We start from the raw sequence: 14,323 nt of genomic DNA, 5'->3' as shown, positions 1-14,323 counted from the left end.
TTTTAAAATGTTTATTTTTTAGTTCTCGGCGGACACAACATCTTTGTTTGTATGTGGTGCTGAGGATCGAACCCAGGCCGCACCCATGCCAGGCGGGCGCGCTACCGCTTGAGCCACATCCCCAGCCTCATGTTCATGGTTTTTTAAAAAATATTTTTCAATTGCAGATGGACATAATACTTTTATTTATTTATCTTTATGTGGTGCCTCAAACCCAGTGCCTCACACGTGCTAGGCAGCGCTCCACCTCTGAACCCTACTCCAGCCCCTGTTCATAGTTTTAATAGCTCCTTCAAGTACCACTTGGGATTTAATACTGCAGGAAAAACTTGCCTGATGCTTTAGAAAGCGATAGGTAAAAACTACCACAAGCAGGATGCTCACACTCTCTGGCCCACTATCTCTTTTCCTTATTTTTACCGCAGCTTGTTCTATAAAAGACATAGTGATATGTAAAATATAATCGAATGACATGACAAAGAAGTAGATGAGAATGATAAAAGAAAAACAAGGACGGAGAGAAAGAGCAGAGCCAGGAATGAGGCTAGCCGAACAGACTCCCTGCCCACCATGCACTGGCTGAAACTGGGCCGTGGACATCACTGGATTCCTGGAGAGAAACCCAGCTGCATGACTCACAGTCTTCATAAAATATGCAGATCAGTAAAACTCCAAGCATGAGTTTGTAATAAATTTTTCCTCTGTGAAATTCAGGATATAATTAAAAAAAATAAAGAAATATCTGTTTATCTCTGTTTTCTAATAGTGGTGGCTAAAGAAGCAATAAAAATGAAAGGAAAATGTCCAACCACACAATTCCATGACCACAGACAACCACGACAGCACTTTAATCTATTTCCTTCCATATAGTGTGTCTACAAGCTAGAACGTCCAACAAAGATCCAAGGTCATCATTACACACCTGAAGTCAGAAGGACAGGTAACTGAGCAACAGGGTCACAGTAAAGGTATTCATTTTTACTATTAGTACCATCGCTTGCTATGAATACCTCTTTCTTCATCTCTGGCATCTCTGGAAATTTTCCTATTTTCTTCTTTGGAAGTTCAGCACTTTGGAAGACCTAGGTCTAGTCAGTCTGTTCCCTGGGCATCACCCCACCCTAAAAGGCATCCCCTTGCACCCCAAGAGTTGACGTGCCAAGCAGCTGTGGCCCAGAGCCATTCCAAAGAACGTCCACTCAACCCAAAATTTACAACTGACTCACTCCAGAGAGATTGGTCTTCATCACAAGTGGCATCCACCCAGGCCATAGCAAGAGCCAGAGAAGTCCAGGTGACACCTGTCCCCCATCAATGCGTCCTCTTCGCTTATCAAATGACAACCACCCTCAGAGAACAACTGAGAATGATGACAGGGGAGGCTTCTGGCCACTCACCCTCACTCTCCTCCAGGTTTCCTTCTGAGAAAAGATCTTCCCCCCAAGTTATTTGGGAACATCCATTCCATAATAGATGTGGCTCTTCGACCTACTCAGATTCTGAACTCTGGCTCTCCCCTGAGAATGCAGCCTCCCTGCAGCCCGCCCATCCCTTGGGTGCTGCTCATTCTCTCCCACCCCAGGCCAGGAGCTAAGCCAGGAGCTGCCCCAGCGCTGCTCCACTGCCCGGGAACCCTGCCAGGCTCATGCTGCCTTCATCCTCCACCTCCTCACAGCGGTGGACTGACTCCCTGTCGGCTCCCCAAGCACCTGGTTCTCCAGCTTCCTCTCCAAAGCCCTTCATCATCTGCGTGCCCTCCCATCCAGGTGGTCCCCTCACCTGCCTCTGAGCTGACCATGTCTCCCTCCTCTCTGGGGTCTCCCAGACTGGAGTCAGGCAGAAACGCTCATATCTCCCTCCCTAAAGAGCACCCCCTATGATTCAGGCTCTTCCACCTGTGGACATCCTTGTCTTCTCAGCCTCTTTTGACCTAGTCTCTTGACATTCTGTCCGCTCCTATCTTTCCTTCCTTCCTTCCTTCTTGGGCAGTGCCTTACTTTCCATATCTAAATGCTCCCTCCCATTGTCCAAGCCCAGGCAGAACCTCAACTGGCCACTTCCTGTTTCATCAGGCCTGGCCCTGTGAGCACAATGCTGGAGGGAAAAAAAAAAAAAAAAGGAGATCAGAGTGACACAATGGCCTATAGCTGGACCTCAGCACTACCAGGCAACCTTAATACTCCCTTCAACTCTCACTTGTTTTCCGCACAGTTAGTAAAAGGTCAGTGCAAGTTTTCAAAACTTCTGAAGCCCACTTCAAATCTTCCTCCTCACTCTTAGGGGAAGAGCTCATCATTAATTCATGGAGAAAACTGGAGCTCTAAGCAAAGAGCTCCTCAATTTCCTGCCACAAAAGAGCTTCCCTTCTTTTTCCAAGAACCACGGAAAAAAAGTGTGCAGAAAAATTATGCCTCCCTCATGGGAGGCCAGTCCCCACCACACCATGCTCAGAGCACCATCTCTTGACACCTTCCCTCCTAACTGTCAATCTGCAGCCCAAAGTCTCCTTCTCTACCAAAACTGTCTACTTGGCACTTAAGTCTCCTTCATCCTTCACACACACACACACACACACACACACACACACACACACACACACACACTCACACACACAGCCTTCCCCTCCCCTGAGCCCATGCCCCTCCTGCAGCTATTGCTCATATTCTCTGCTTTACTCTTTCGATCACTAGCAAACTACCAACACTCACATCTTCTCTTCTCTCATTCACTCTAACCCACTGCAAACTGGGTTCTGCACCACACCAACGAAACGGTCACCCTAGTCACCCATGACCTTGTCATTAGATCGAATGCCCACTATGTGATTCTTAGACATAACCTGGCTCTCTTGACCACTGAGTATCTGAGAGGTACTCCTTGGGGGGTAAGAGCTGGGGAGGTGACTGATGGGAAATAGTGTAAAAGGTCAGAGGATGGTCTCTCAAGGGAGCTGGAGGCGGCTCTCTGTTTCCTCAAACTTGCATCTATGTCTACATGGACCATTTCAGCTGGACCACTGTTCTGCCCTCCTGTGCTGGGTGAGAGCCATCCTCTCTGGCAAATCATGTCGTGGAAAACAGCACAATTGTTAAGGAACCTGGACTCGAGCACTAGTCCACCACATATTAGTTATGTTTTTGAGCAATTTTCTTAATGTCTCTGTGTCTCAGTTTCATTCATAAAGACAGTATCAATATCTACTTTACCGAGTGGGAAGATTAATAATATGTGTAAAGCACTTAGTACAAAATAAATGATGACAGATGCACCAAACAGAACACTTAGTACCACCTTATAAGAGATGGCCTGAAAGTGTGCTTACTGGTGCTTGCTAGCTGAGAAAGATATCTGCAACGTATTAAGAGAACTGGCCACATGCAAGATACTCATTTTTTAAAAATAAGAGGAAAATAGCCCAGAAGTTATCAATGATTTTTTTTTTTTGGCTGCTGACCTTATGGGTAGTCTTTTTGTTTTTAAGCTTTCATCTTCTGACTTTTCTATAAAATCTATATTTCTAAAAATATCTATACTTACATAAAATAATAACTGAACAGTTTTTATTGCAAAAAAAAAAGTATAACACATGCTCAGCGTCCAATAATTAGTTCTTTCTAGAAGACGTCAGAGCGGCAGGAGCCACCTGCCTTGGGAGGGCCTTAGGGGCCTCCCACCAGCATAGATTTGGTGAAGCATTCTTTGCCTAGATCAGCTCTCAGACTTAGCTTTACGTTAGCTCCTGTGGTCAACAGGAACCTGAATCAGGACTGGGAAGTCAAAACCTCCAAGTAATAAAGCAAGCATGTGTACAGCCTCATCCTCTGACCATTCACTTTGCTGAGGACCTCAACAGAAGTACAAAACCTAGGACAAGATCAGGCGTGGGGCCCTGTGTCCCTGTGTGTCCTCTCTCATCCCCACACACTCCTACATATCCATTAACACAGCTTTCAGAAAGAACGCTCTGAATGCACCACCAGGACAAGCAACCTGGCGGTGCTTTTAGAAACAGGAAAAGCAGACAACGCAGGTATAGAATCACAAGTGGAAGAGAGGGATGGTAAGAAGTAAAATTTGAGGGAAAGGCAGGGGGGAGGGGGACTCATGAACGGAAATCGATTTCCATGCATGCGTAAGTTTGTTGGGACGAATCCAACTAGTATGTATAACCATTAAAAAAAAAAAAAGGGGGGCTGGGGATGTGGCTCAAGCGGTAGCGCGCTCGCCTAGCATGCATGCAGCCCGGGTTCGATCCTCAGCAGCACCACATACCAACAAAGATGTTGTGTCCGCCGAGAACTAAGAAAAAATAAATAAATGTTAAAATTAAAAAAAAAAAAAAAAAAAGGTAAAAATTCCCCACCAGGTTCATCTTGAGGTGCTGGCACCCCAGCCAAGTGAAAATGTGGGAAAAGGTTACTCTTGGGTATTTTCTCACATGTAGGAAATTGAATCATCCCAGGGAAAGGGGCAGAGATAAGAACATGGAGGGTAAAGGGTAAGGAAGGAAGAAAAAAGAAGAGGCCTAAGAAAGACTGGTAGGTTGTGGCTGGTGTACTAGTCCATCAGTCAGCTAAGAGAAGCCCTCCCTGCAGGATCTACTTTGGGGAGCGGGGCAGGGAGGCATAGGAATCAAGTTGTGGCGAAAACTGTCACCCTGGGAGAGTGTTACTGTGCCAGCAAGGCAGTCACCTTGTCACCTGGTTGTAGCAGCAATTCAAGAAAAACAGGTTTTGCATTTCATGGACCACCAGTTGAAGAATACGTTCAGCCAAAGTAAAAATAAATAAATAGAAATAATTCCTGAAAATATGTACATGGTCCTAGACCTCTGAGGAAGAAATAACACACATGTGAGCACCTGCTCAGGATGGTCATGAGGAAAGACATCGTGTGCAGACAGATCTTCAAGTGTGGACCAGGTGAAGAGGACAGGAAGTAACTTCAGAAAATTGACAAAGGCTTAAATGTCCATAGAGAAAAGATAATGGCCTAATCACTGCATAAATAATTAGGCAGAGACGGGAAGAATAAGATAGATACAGTTGTATGCACCGGGAAGGGCCTTCAAAAATACAGTCAATTGAAGATAAAGTGAGAAAGTGAAGACACCAGAATCTAAATAACATGTATTCTAACTGTTCATGTATATATGTAAATGAAAAGAGATGAGAAGAACAGACCACGTTTTAGCAATGGCAACTTTCAATTAGAACAGATATTGAGGACAACCAGGGAGGACTCAGGGTTTTCTACTCTGTATTTGATCTTTAACATGTTCTCTCCCTCTCTCTTCTCTTCTCCTCCCTCCCTCCCCAATGAATGTGTTTACATTACTCGCATAATTTTTTAAATATAATATTTTTCATCCAATAAAAGATGAAGAAGCAAATTTGAATGTATTTCATCGCATTTTTCTTTCTAAAAAGAATTTAAGCAGGTTCGAACCTACTCAACTTTCACAGTAAAAGATCAATTTTCTTCTACAATGAAAAAAGAGAAGGCACAGTAAGAGAAACAAGAAATGTTATCCATGCTTTTCTTGATACCACCCACAAAGGTAACTGCATCTATTAATGCATCTGGAATCACCTAGAAGTCTTTTTTTCACTATGTGGTTTGTGGTAGGGGAAATACCAAGAAATAACATAGTTTCCTGACAAAAAGACTTCTTTATTCTAAAATACACAGAGATAATGTGAATTTTCTTCCTAATAATATAAATAATCTAGATTAGCGGTTTTCAACCAGGGAGAAAGTTTGTTCCCCAGAGAATACCTGTCAATATTTGGAGATATTTTTGTTGTCACAACCAGGGGCTCAGAGTGGGGGAGGATGGTACCCCTGGCATCCAGAGGCCAGAGCCCAGGGATGATGCTAAAAAATACCTACTGACCCACAGTACAACCCCCTAAAACCAAGTGTTGCTCAGTCCAAAATGTCCATACCACCAAGGTCAAGAAACCCTGCTTCACACCTAAAACTTCAGTACTATTTCAAATAGTCAGAAAATAACTTTCAAAAGCAACAAATAATACAGGGCTGGAAGTGTAGCTCAGTGGTAGAGTTCTTCCCTAGCAGGTGCAGGGCCTGGGCTCCATCCCTAGCACTAGAACAAACGAACGAACGAACGTGCGCGCACACGCACACACACACACACTCTCCAAAGTTATTCTTTTTTAAAAAATATTTTTCTTAGTTATAGATGGACTTTTATTTTCTTTATTTACATTCAGTGCTGAGAACTGAACCCAGTGCCTCACACATGCTACACAAGCACTCTACCACTGAGCCACAAACCCAGCCCCAAAGTTATTCTTTCACAAGTGGAATATGGATTTTAAAAATTAAAATATGGACTTTCTAGTCCTTCAAGTTATAATTCCATTTCCTAATTCTCTAATCTTTAACAAGTTACTCAAACTTTCTACTTCAGTCTCCTCAACTGTGAAGAAAGATTGCCAAGGAATTTCGAAAGCTTTACTAGATGGAGTTGCCTTTATGGGTGGTGTTAGGAAGAGCTTGGATAGCATGTCTTTTTTCTCCACTGTTCCTTTTCTCTTTTTCATTGTAGAATAAAAAAAATTTTATGGGGCTGAGGATGTGGCTCAAGCGGTAGCGAGCTCGCCTGGCATGTGTGCGGCCGGGGTTCGATCCTCAGCACCACATACAAAGATGTTGTGTCCGCCAAAAACTGAAAAATAAATATTGAAATTCTCTCTCTCTCTCTCTCTCTCTCTCTCTCTCTCTCTCTCTCTCTCTAAAAAAAATTATTATGAATGTTTAATAAGTTCTGAACCTGTTTAAATTCTTTGGAAAGAAAAATGTAATGAAATACACTCAAATTTTGTTTATCCATCTTTTATTGGATGAAAAACATCATATTTAAAAAATTATATGAGTATTATAAACACATTCATTTAAAAAAAAAAAAGAAATATGTTAAGACCAAATAGCAGAAAACCATGAGTCTTCGCTGGTCCTCTTACTTATCTGTTCTCAGATAAACAGTCACTGCTAAAAGATAGATCTCACAGGATTGCTGTGAGAATCAATCAATTAAATCTCACTACCCTGCCTGCTACTTGCCTAGACTTAGCAGAAAGTCAATAAATACCAGTTCCAGTCTTCTTACTCCTTGTCCCCAACCATCAACCTCAGTTAGGCCACAAATTGTAATTAGGGTCTCATCATAGATTTAGGTAGATATAATGACTGGAAAATTTCAAGGTTAACGTAATATGAACCCATTAAATAGTACCATGATAGGAAATAAGTCAGCGTATAGGGGTTAAAAGACCTTAGTCACAGGGCTGGGAATATAGCTTAGTTGGTACAGTGCTTGCCTCGTATGCACAAGGTCCTGGGTTCAATCCCCAGCACCACACACACAAAAAGACCTTGGTCACAAATTCTCCCTCATCTCAATAGTTTAAAAAATGATTATGTGTATGTGATACTTTTAATCTTTTTATTGTAAATAATCAATGTGTTTAATTTATTAGATTGGCTTACACAACCAGAAGGTGGATAGTCCACAATGGCTATGTGCAAGCTGGAGGAAACGGTATCGTACAGTCCATGATGCTGAAACCTCAGAACGAGAGGGACCAATGATGTCACCCCATTCCTGAACCGAAGGCTTCTGGAGAATCACTGGCAGAGTGATCCTTTTAATCTTAATGCATCCACTCTCTGCAGACACCACACCTACAAATGTAATAAAGGTGAATGAAGCTGTACAGAGGGTGGATGAAGGCAATGGAAAACCACGGGGTTAGGACCCCAGTTCCCCAAGACCCGGGCATCAGAAAACAAAGGAACCTACTTTGGTGGTGATCCTGTATGTGATGTAGGTCTCCATGGTACAGACATGCTTCTTGGGGTCATCCACTGTGACAAAGAGATCTCTGGTCTCACCATCAATATCATCGTCAAGTTGAAGTCTGTTTAGAAGAGAAGATGAAGAAGCTGGACTGGAAGTCCCTGCTGGAGTACCACCGTTGGGCAGAATGAGATCCTACAAGAAAAAAAGAACTGCCTTACAAATGGAAGAAAAACACACCGCAGGAGAACCTCAGCAACTGTCTAGTGTGCCAAACCAAGGAACAACGTTAAAATACAAAAGTTACTTTCCAAAAATCTGAGTCTCTCCTTACTAATTATTTCTTGAGCAAACAGATCTTTCATGACCAAGAGAAAGAGAGTATGGTGGCACTGCAGACCCAATTCAAGTGGAATCATCTTCTGACAAGTTCTGGGGTGACCAGCTGCAAGTGTCTCTGTTCAGGGACAGAGAACATAACCACCCACCATGGTCAGACTTCGCCAGAGAAATAACTCTGAGCACACTGCACTCCATTTTCCCCTTTCTTAAGACCACCACCTGGGCCAAGGTAAACATTAAAAGGCCTGAGCCCTCCTAAATACTCAACACACTTAAAACGCAATCATCTGTCACAAAGAGACAATTAAAAGTTTAAAAGTTGTGTGCCTCCTAAAAAGAAGTCTATACCATCAAGAGGAGGCCCACCTGCCAAAAAAAAATTCAATTTGAATCCTGAACAAGCCTCTGGCATAACACCAATACACAGGTAAAATAATAATGAAACAAAATGTAAAAAGTAAGATTCTGAGATGAGTCGAGGAAATCTGAATTCTGATCAGTGGCATACAGGCGACATTAAGGAATCAATTAGGCATGATAATGGAAGTGCCATGATTTTACAGTCGTCTTCTTTTAAAATATATTCACGAGCCCTGGGCACCAGCTCCAGAACCCACCATGCTCTCCTCACCTCCCACCTCTGCTTGCAAAGCCCTCCTCCCCTTTTCTCATGTAGAGGTTTCCAAACTATGATGGATGAAATGATAAGAGATCCAGTATTTGCTTCAAAATAATAAGGCTGGGGAAGGGGGTATAAATGATATAAGACACCCAGGTGTTGATGATGGTGCTTGCAGGTTCATCACACAATCTGTCCTGTTTTGTATGACTAAAATTTCCCACGATAAAAACATTAGAGGGAAGGGAGGCTGTCAGAGAGGCAAATGCCACGAAAGAAAAAGAAAAGTTCTAAAAACTATAAATCTCACTCTCTTTAGGCCTGTGGCTACCTCAATACATTATGTCCCTTTAACACCCAAAGGCTGTAACACAGGAAGGCCAGTCTTACAGTCACCCTTCTGGGTTTCAAGGTTTGATAACAGAACAGTGCTTTGTCCAGCACTAGGTGTGGAGGCCTCTGTATGTCACCCTGGATCACTGGGAGACAAAGACTGAGGGGACATGGCAAGACAGTGCCACAACACAATGGAAAGGGCCATGGTGACCTGGGGGCCATTGGACCATGGGTTGGGTGGGCAAGGAGGCACTTTCCCCTTTCTCTCTTCTGGGAGCTCTGCACATTGGAGGCGACCCGGCCCCCAGGTGAGGAGACACACAGCACACAAGAGGTCAACCCAGCCGTCATATCCCACGAGCTCCAGTTCACGGGAGACCTGGGAAGAGGGATGAGACGAGGTGGAGGAAAGCATGGCCTGGCATTAAGGGCAATGTCACCCAACTTGGTGGGGGACAGAAAGTACAATAAAGTCTCCTTCCTTTGTCTCACTTTGCCACTAACCCCAGATCATTTAATCGCATACTTAAGCGAGTCAAAACCGCTTTTTTGTCATTACTGGCATCTCTGCAGAAGGTGCTTCCTGGATGTCCCCTCCACTGCTCCTCAGCTCCACCTCTGACTACAAAGCACAGCAGGGCGCACCTCAGGTGGGGGCCTTGCTACAGCAGCACCTGCTGGTTTCTCAGTGTGCTGAGACCACAGGGCATGCAGCGTCACACCCAGCATCCTGGGACATCGGGTGGGGGACATCATCTTTTCTGGAACTCTGAGATAATCATGTATCTTTGTCATTTCAGTAAATATTTAAACACCGACTTCAGACAAAACACCGTGCTGGGCACCACAGGGGCCCACCCTTACATTTTATAAACACAGCCTCAAAACACAGGCCCTCAGGACCGCCCTGCCAGTGGCTCTACACTGCACTAAAGAAACAAAATCTTGTCAGATAAGCCCACCCCAGCTCTGACGGTGGCTTTCTCTGAGCTGGCCTGGGCTCCGGCTCCCCACGAGCCCTGGACACCAGAACCCACCATGCTCTCCCCACCTCCCACCTCTGCTTGCAAAGCCCTCCCTCCCTTTTCTCTTGTTGAGGTTTCCAAACTATCCAGTGACGGGCTGGGGTTGTGGCTCAGCCGTAGAGCGCTCGCCTAGCACAGATGAGGCGCTGGGTGTGATCCTCAGCACCACATAAAAAATAAACAAATAAAAATAAAGGTATTGTGTCCAAGTACAACTGTAAACAAAAATTTAAAAAAGGAATCTATTGAATGCTCTCTCCTCTTAGGCCTTCCCTGACCTTTTCTCCCTCCTCCACTGCTTTGAAGGTATCTGCACTGAAGCAGTTTTCACAGTTTTAATTTACACTTTTAACTTCTGCACAAACACTGCGACTCTCCCATGATTGTAACTGTGTCGGTTCATCCACACACTGTGTGGTTATCTGCCATCTCGCCCCAGGTCCAGCAGCAACTATAGGAGCCTCTCCTAACCTGGCCCTGGTGACCTCAGCCAACAACCTTCCTGGAACAGCCGGCATACAGGTCTGAACTGCCTTGGCCAGACGGGGTGGAGGGGAGATGGTGAACCAGACCTCACGCAGTCCAGATTCTTTCCTCCTGGGACTACACAGCCAGGGAAAGCACGGGCACCCCTTGGTTCCAGAGTGTTCACTGGAACATCACTTGCACTGATGGGAATAGACTACCGGCTACAGAAGCCTCGGGTCTCCTGAGCCTGAGGCCACCACCATGGACCACACAGCGCTTGCGGTCTGCTTTCACTGCACCCAGGGCAGCTTCTGGAGATCAGCAGAACAGATATTTTCTCCACCAGTAAGGAAGCAGATTCGAAAAGATGAAGTAACTTGCACAAATGTATAGACGCTAGTATTTGTCACACCAAAGGTTGAATGGGGTTTCTGCTTCCTAGGTCAGTGTCTTTTGCCAGAAGTTCCCTCTGTGGGACTTTCCTCCAGCCCCTACACTGTCCTTCAGCTCCACTCCCAGGTCATAAGTCCTGTGGGTAAACACGAAGCTTCTGTTTTTAAAGAGAGTCCAGGAAAGCTAACATCTTCCTTAAGGTCTTAATACAAGTTATCCCAAAATGACTTTCTCAAGATACGGTCCCCACAAAAACAAACATGGAGGGTAAACATGAAAGTACTAGGGGATGGGCAAGGGATTGGGTGAACTGAACCACCCAGGTCTCTCCGCCCATCACAGTCCTCCAGCCCTGGGGTTGGCTCTGCGGAGCTCTGGAGCAGGTGTGGTGTGGGGGCAGCTCAGGAAGTGAGGGAAACCCTTGGCTTAACCGAAAGGCCTCCTGCCTTCCTTCAGTTACCCTACAGTCAGCTCTCCAAACCACAGCCAGAGCGCTCTTTTAAAAATGTAAAACAAAACATCAACACCCTTGCTCACAACTCCCAAAGACACTCCATGACATTCAGAAGGAAATCCAACTCCCACCGTCTGCAAGCGCCAACACCACTGGTCTTTGCCCTTACCTCCTACCTCATGGCCAGCACTTTTACGCAGGTCATCCTGCTCTGGACAGACTGGCCTTCCTTCTGGCCCTGGCACTGTCTTGGCTCATCCTGACCTCAGGGCCTTAGTACTTGCTGGCTTTCTCTATTTGGAATATTCCTCTACCACAGATCTCCATGGGCTGCCTCTTTGCTTATCAAACAGGTTTCTGCTCATTTGACACCTATTCAGAGAGAACTTCTCTACTCATAAACCCTAAAAGTATCCTTGTATCCTTCATTACTCTCTAGCCCCTTTCCTGGGCTTTATTTTCTTTACAGGAATTATCACTATTTGAAATTTATTATATATTTATCAACTGACTATCTTAGCCACTAAGCCACATCCCCAGCCCTTTTTGTTTTTCCTTTTGAGACAGGGTCTCACTGAGTTGCTTAGGGCTTTGCTAAGTTGCTGAGGCAGACTTTGAACTTGCAATCTTCCTGCCTCAGTCTCCCAAGTCACTAGGATTACAGGTGTGTGCTACTTCACCCAACTCTGTAAAGTTAAATTTAAAACCACTTTGTTTTTTTTTTAAGAGAGAGATTAAGAGAGATTGAGAGAGAGAGAGAGAGAGAGAGAGAGAGAGAGAGAGAGAGAGAGAGAGAGGGAATTTTTTTAATATTTATTTTTTAGTTTTCGGCGGACACAACATCTTTGTTTGTATGCGGTGCTGAGGATCGAACCCAGGCAAGCGCGATACCGCTTGAGCGACATCCCCAGCCCCTAAAACCACTTTGGAGAACAAATTCAAAGGGAAAAATCTCAGAATGTTCTGTTCAAAGATATTCATGCTGGGCACAGTGGTGCCCACCCATAATCCCAGAGATTTGGAAGGCTGAGGCAGGAGGATTACACATGAAGGCCAGCCTTTTCAAATTTGTGAGATCCTATCTGAAAATTTTAGAAAAGGGAAAGGAAGTAGGCATGTAGTGCAGTGGTAAATGCCCCCAAGTTCAATTCCCTGTAAGGGAGTGGGGGAGGGGGTTCATGGTGTTCAAAATAGAACAAAGAACACAATGAAACCTGGAAAAAATCCCAAAGGCTCAATAACCAGGAAATGATTGTGTTTATATTAATAAGACAGAATGTTACACACTCGTTCAAAAACTGTAGGTCTAGACTTCTAGATGAACTTGGCGAGTTGACCACCAGTCTTTGCTTTCTCTTCCTTCCTCCAGATACTTATTTAAGAATGGGAGAGAAAAAGCAGTGGGGAAAAATGACAAGAAATACAGCAACTGGAGTCATAGTGATCCTGGAAACTAGAATAGGGTGCCATCCAAATGCCAAAGCTTCTAAGATTTTCTATTGGTATAACTGGAAAAGTAACTAAGAGGCATCTTGAACCCGAGTCACCGCCAGGTTACTTAAGGTAATCAAGGCTACTTAAAAGGTAGAAAATGTCTCGAACCCCCATCTCATGTGCACCCTAATGTGAAAGTGCAACTGTCAGGAGGGAAGGGAACATGGGAGGTCTGATGATGGGACAAAGGAGGACAGCCAGGGTTTCTGGCTGCTGTGAAGTGGATCACAAGCACAGGTAGACGCCCTAAGCAAGGTCTACCAGTAGGGGGCTCCCTGCCCACAGTGCTTTATCCCGGCCACAGGGGTAGAAATGCAGGGTAAGGGTCAAGAACAAACAAGGTGGCCCCAAGGTCAGCAGGTCTGGGGATGTCCAACAGGCAAGACTGCAAATGCTGGTGGGGCGGGGCTCTACAAGGAGGAGAGGTGCTAAAACAAGAAGGAAGCCAGGCGACAGGTGGTCCAGACACCAGAGGAGCCAGACCAAGTCTCCCTGAGGGGAATGCTCAGGATGCTGCCAGTCTTCCTTCCACCTCCCTTCCCCGCTCCCAGCTCGCTCAACCGGTACCAACATAAGGATCCCAAAGGAGAATTCTAATGACATCAAGTAGAAACAATGGCAATCCAGTAATCCACTCTTCAGGCCTGCATCCTTATATCAGATACATGTAAACAAACAAACAACAACAAAAAAAAAACAAAGTCCCACAGAATCCTCAAGAGCAAATATACATGAAAAAGCTTCAGCCTGTGAAATAAAACACTTATACCACATTCACTGTGTGCTCTCATTAAAAAAAGAAAAAAAAAAAAAACACATGGCATCTGGAGACAAGGCTTAATAGTAAAGTGCTCACCTCACATAAGTATATACTGAAAACCAAAAAAGGCAAAAGTCATAAGTCAAAACTTAATTCTAAAAGAGGAATTTGATAAAGTAAAACTTAGGAAACCTCACCAATTATAGAAATGATAAAAAAGAAAAAGAACAGAAAAAAATCAGTATTTAAATCTTATCTCCGGGGCTGGGGATGTGGCTCAAGCGGTAGCGCGCCATACCTGGCATGCGTGCGGCCCGGGTTCGATCCTCAGCACCACATACAAACAAAGATGTTGTGTCCGCCAAGAACTAAAAAATAAATATTAAAAAAAAAAAAGAAAAAAAAATAAATAAATCTTATCTCCATGTAATAAATTATAAGGATGTGCTGTGAATAATGTGTAAAAGCTTGGAAATGTGTATGTTAGATGTTTCTAGAGTAAAATAGGAAGCTAAAATGAAAATGATATTTGACAGAAATCCGAAGACAAATATGGTTAAAGAAGTGATGCCAGAGAATCAGAGACCTCCACGAAAACACAAGCTGG

The 14,323-nt window shown here is 44.3% G+C and overlaps 1 protein-coding gene across 1 annotated transcript in view; it reads right to left on the bottom strand.

Moving 5' to 3' along the window:
• Window positions 1-14,323, bottom strand: part of Snx30 (sorting nexin family member 30) — a 106,766-nt gene that overhangs the window by 47,035 nt on the left and 45,408 nt on the right. The window contains exon 2 of the mRNA XM_005329699.5: window positions 7,829-8,020. Coding sequence (XP_005329756.1) covers window positions 7,829-8,020 — 192 coding nt within the window. The remainder of the gene's footprint in view (window positions 1-7,828; window positions 8,021-14,323) is intronic.

Source organism: Ictidomys tridecemlineatus, chromosome 4 (genome assembly GCF_052094955.1).
Source record: "Ictidomys tridecemlineatus isolate mIctTri1 chromosome 4, mIctTri1.hap1, whole genome shotgun sequence".
Lineage (NCBI taxonomy): Eukaryota > Metazoa > Chordata > Mammalia > Rodentia > Sciuridae > Ictidomys > Ictidomys tridecemlineatus.
This window is presented reverse-complemented; position numbering and strand designations above follow the sequence as displayed.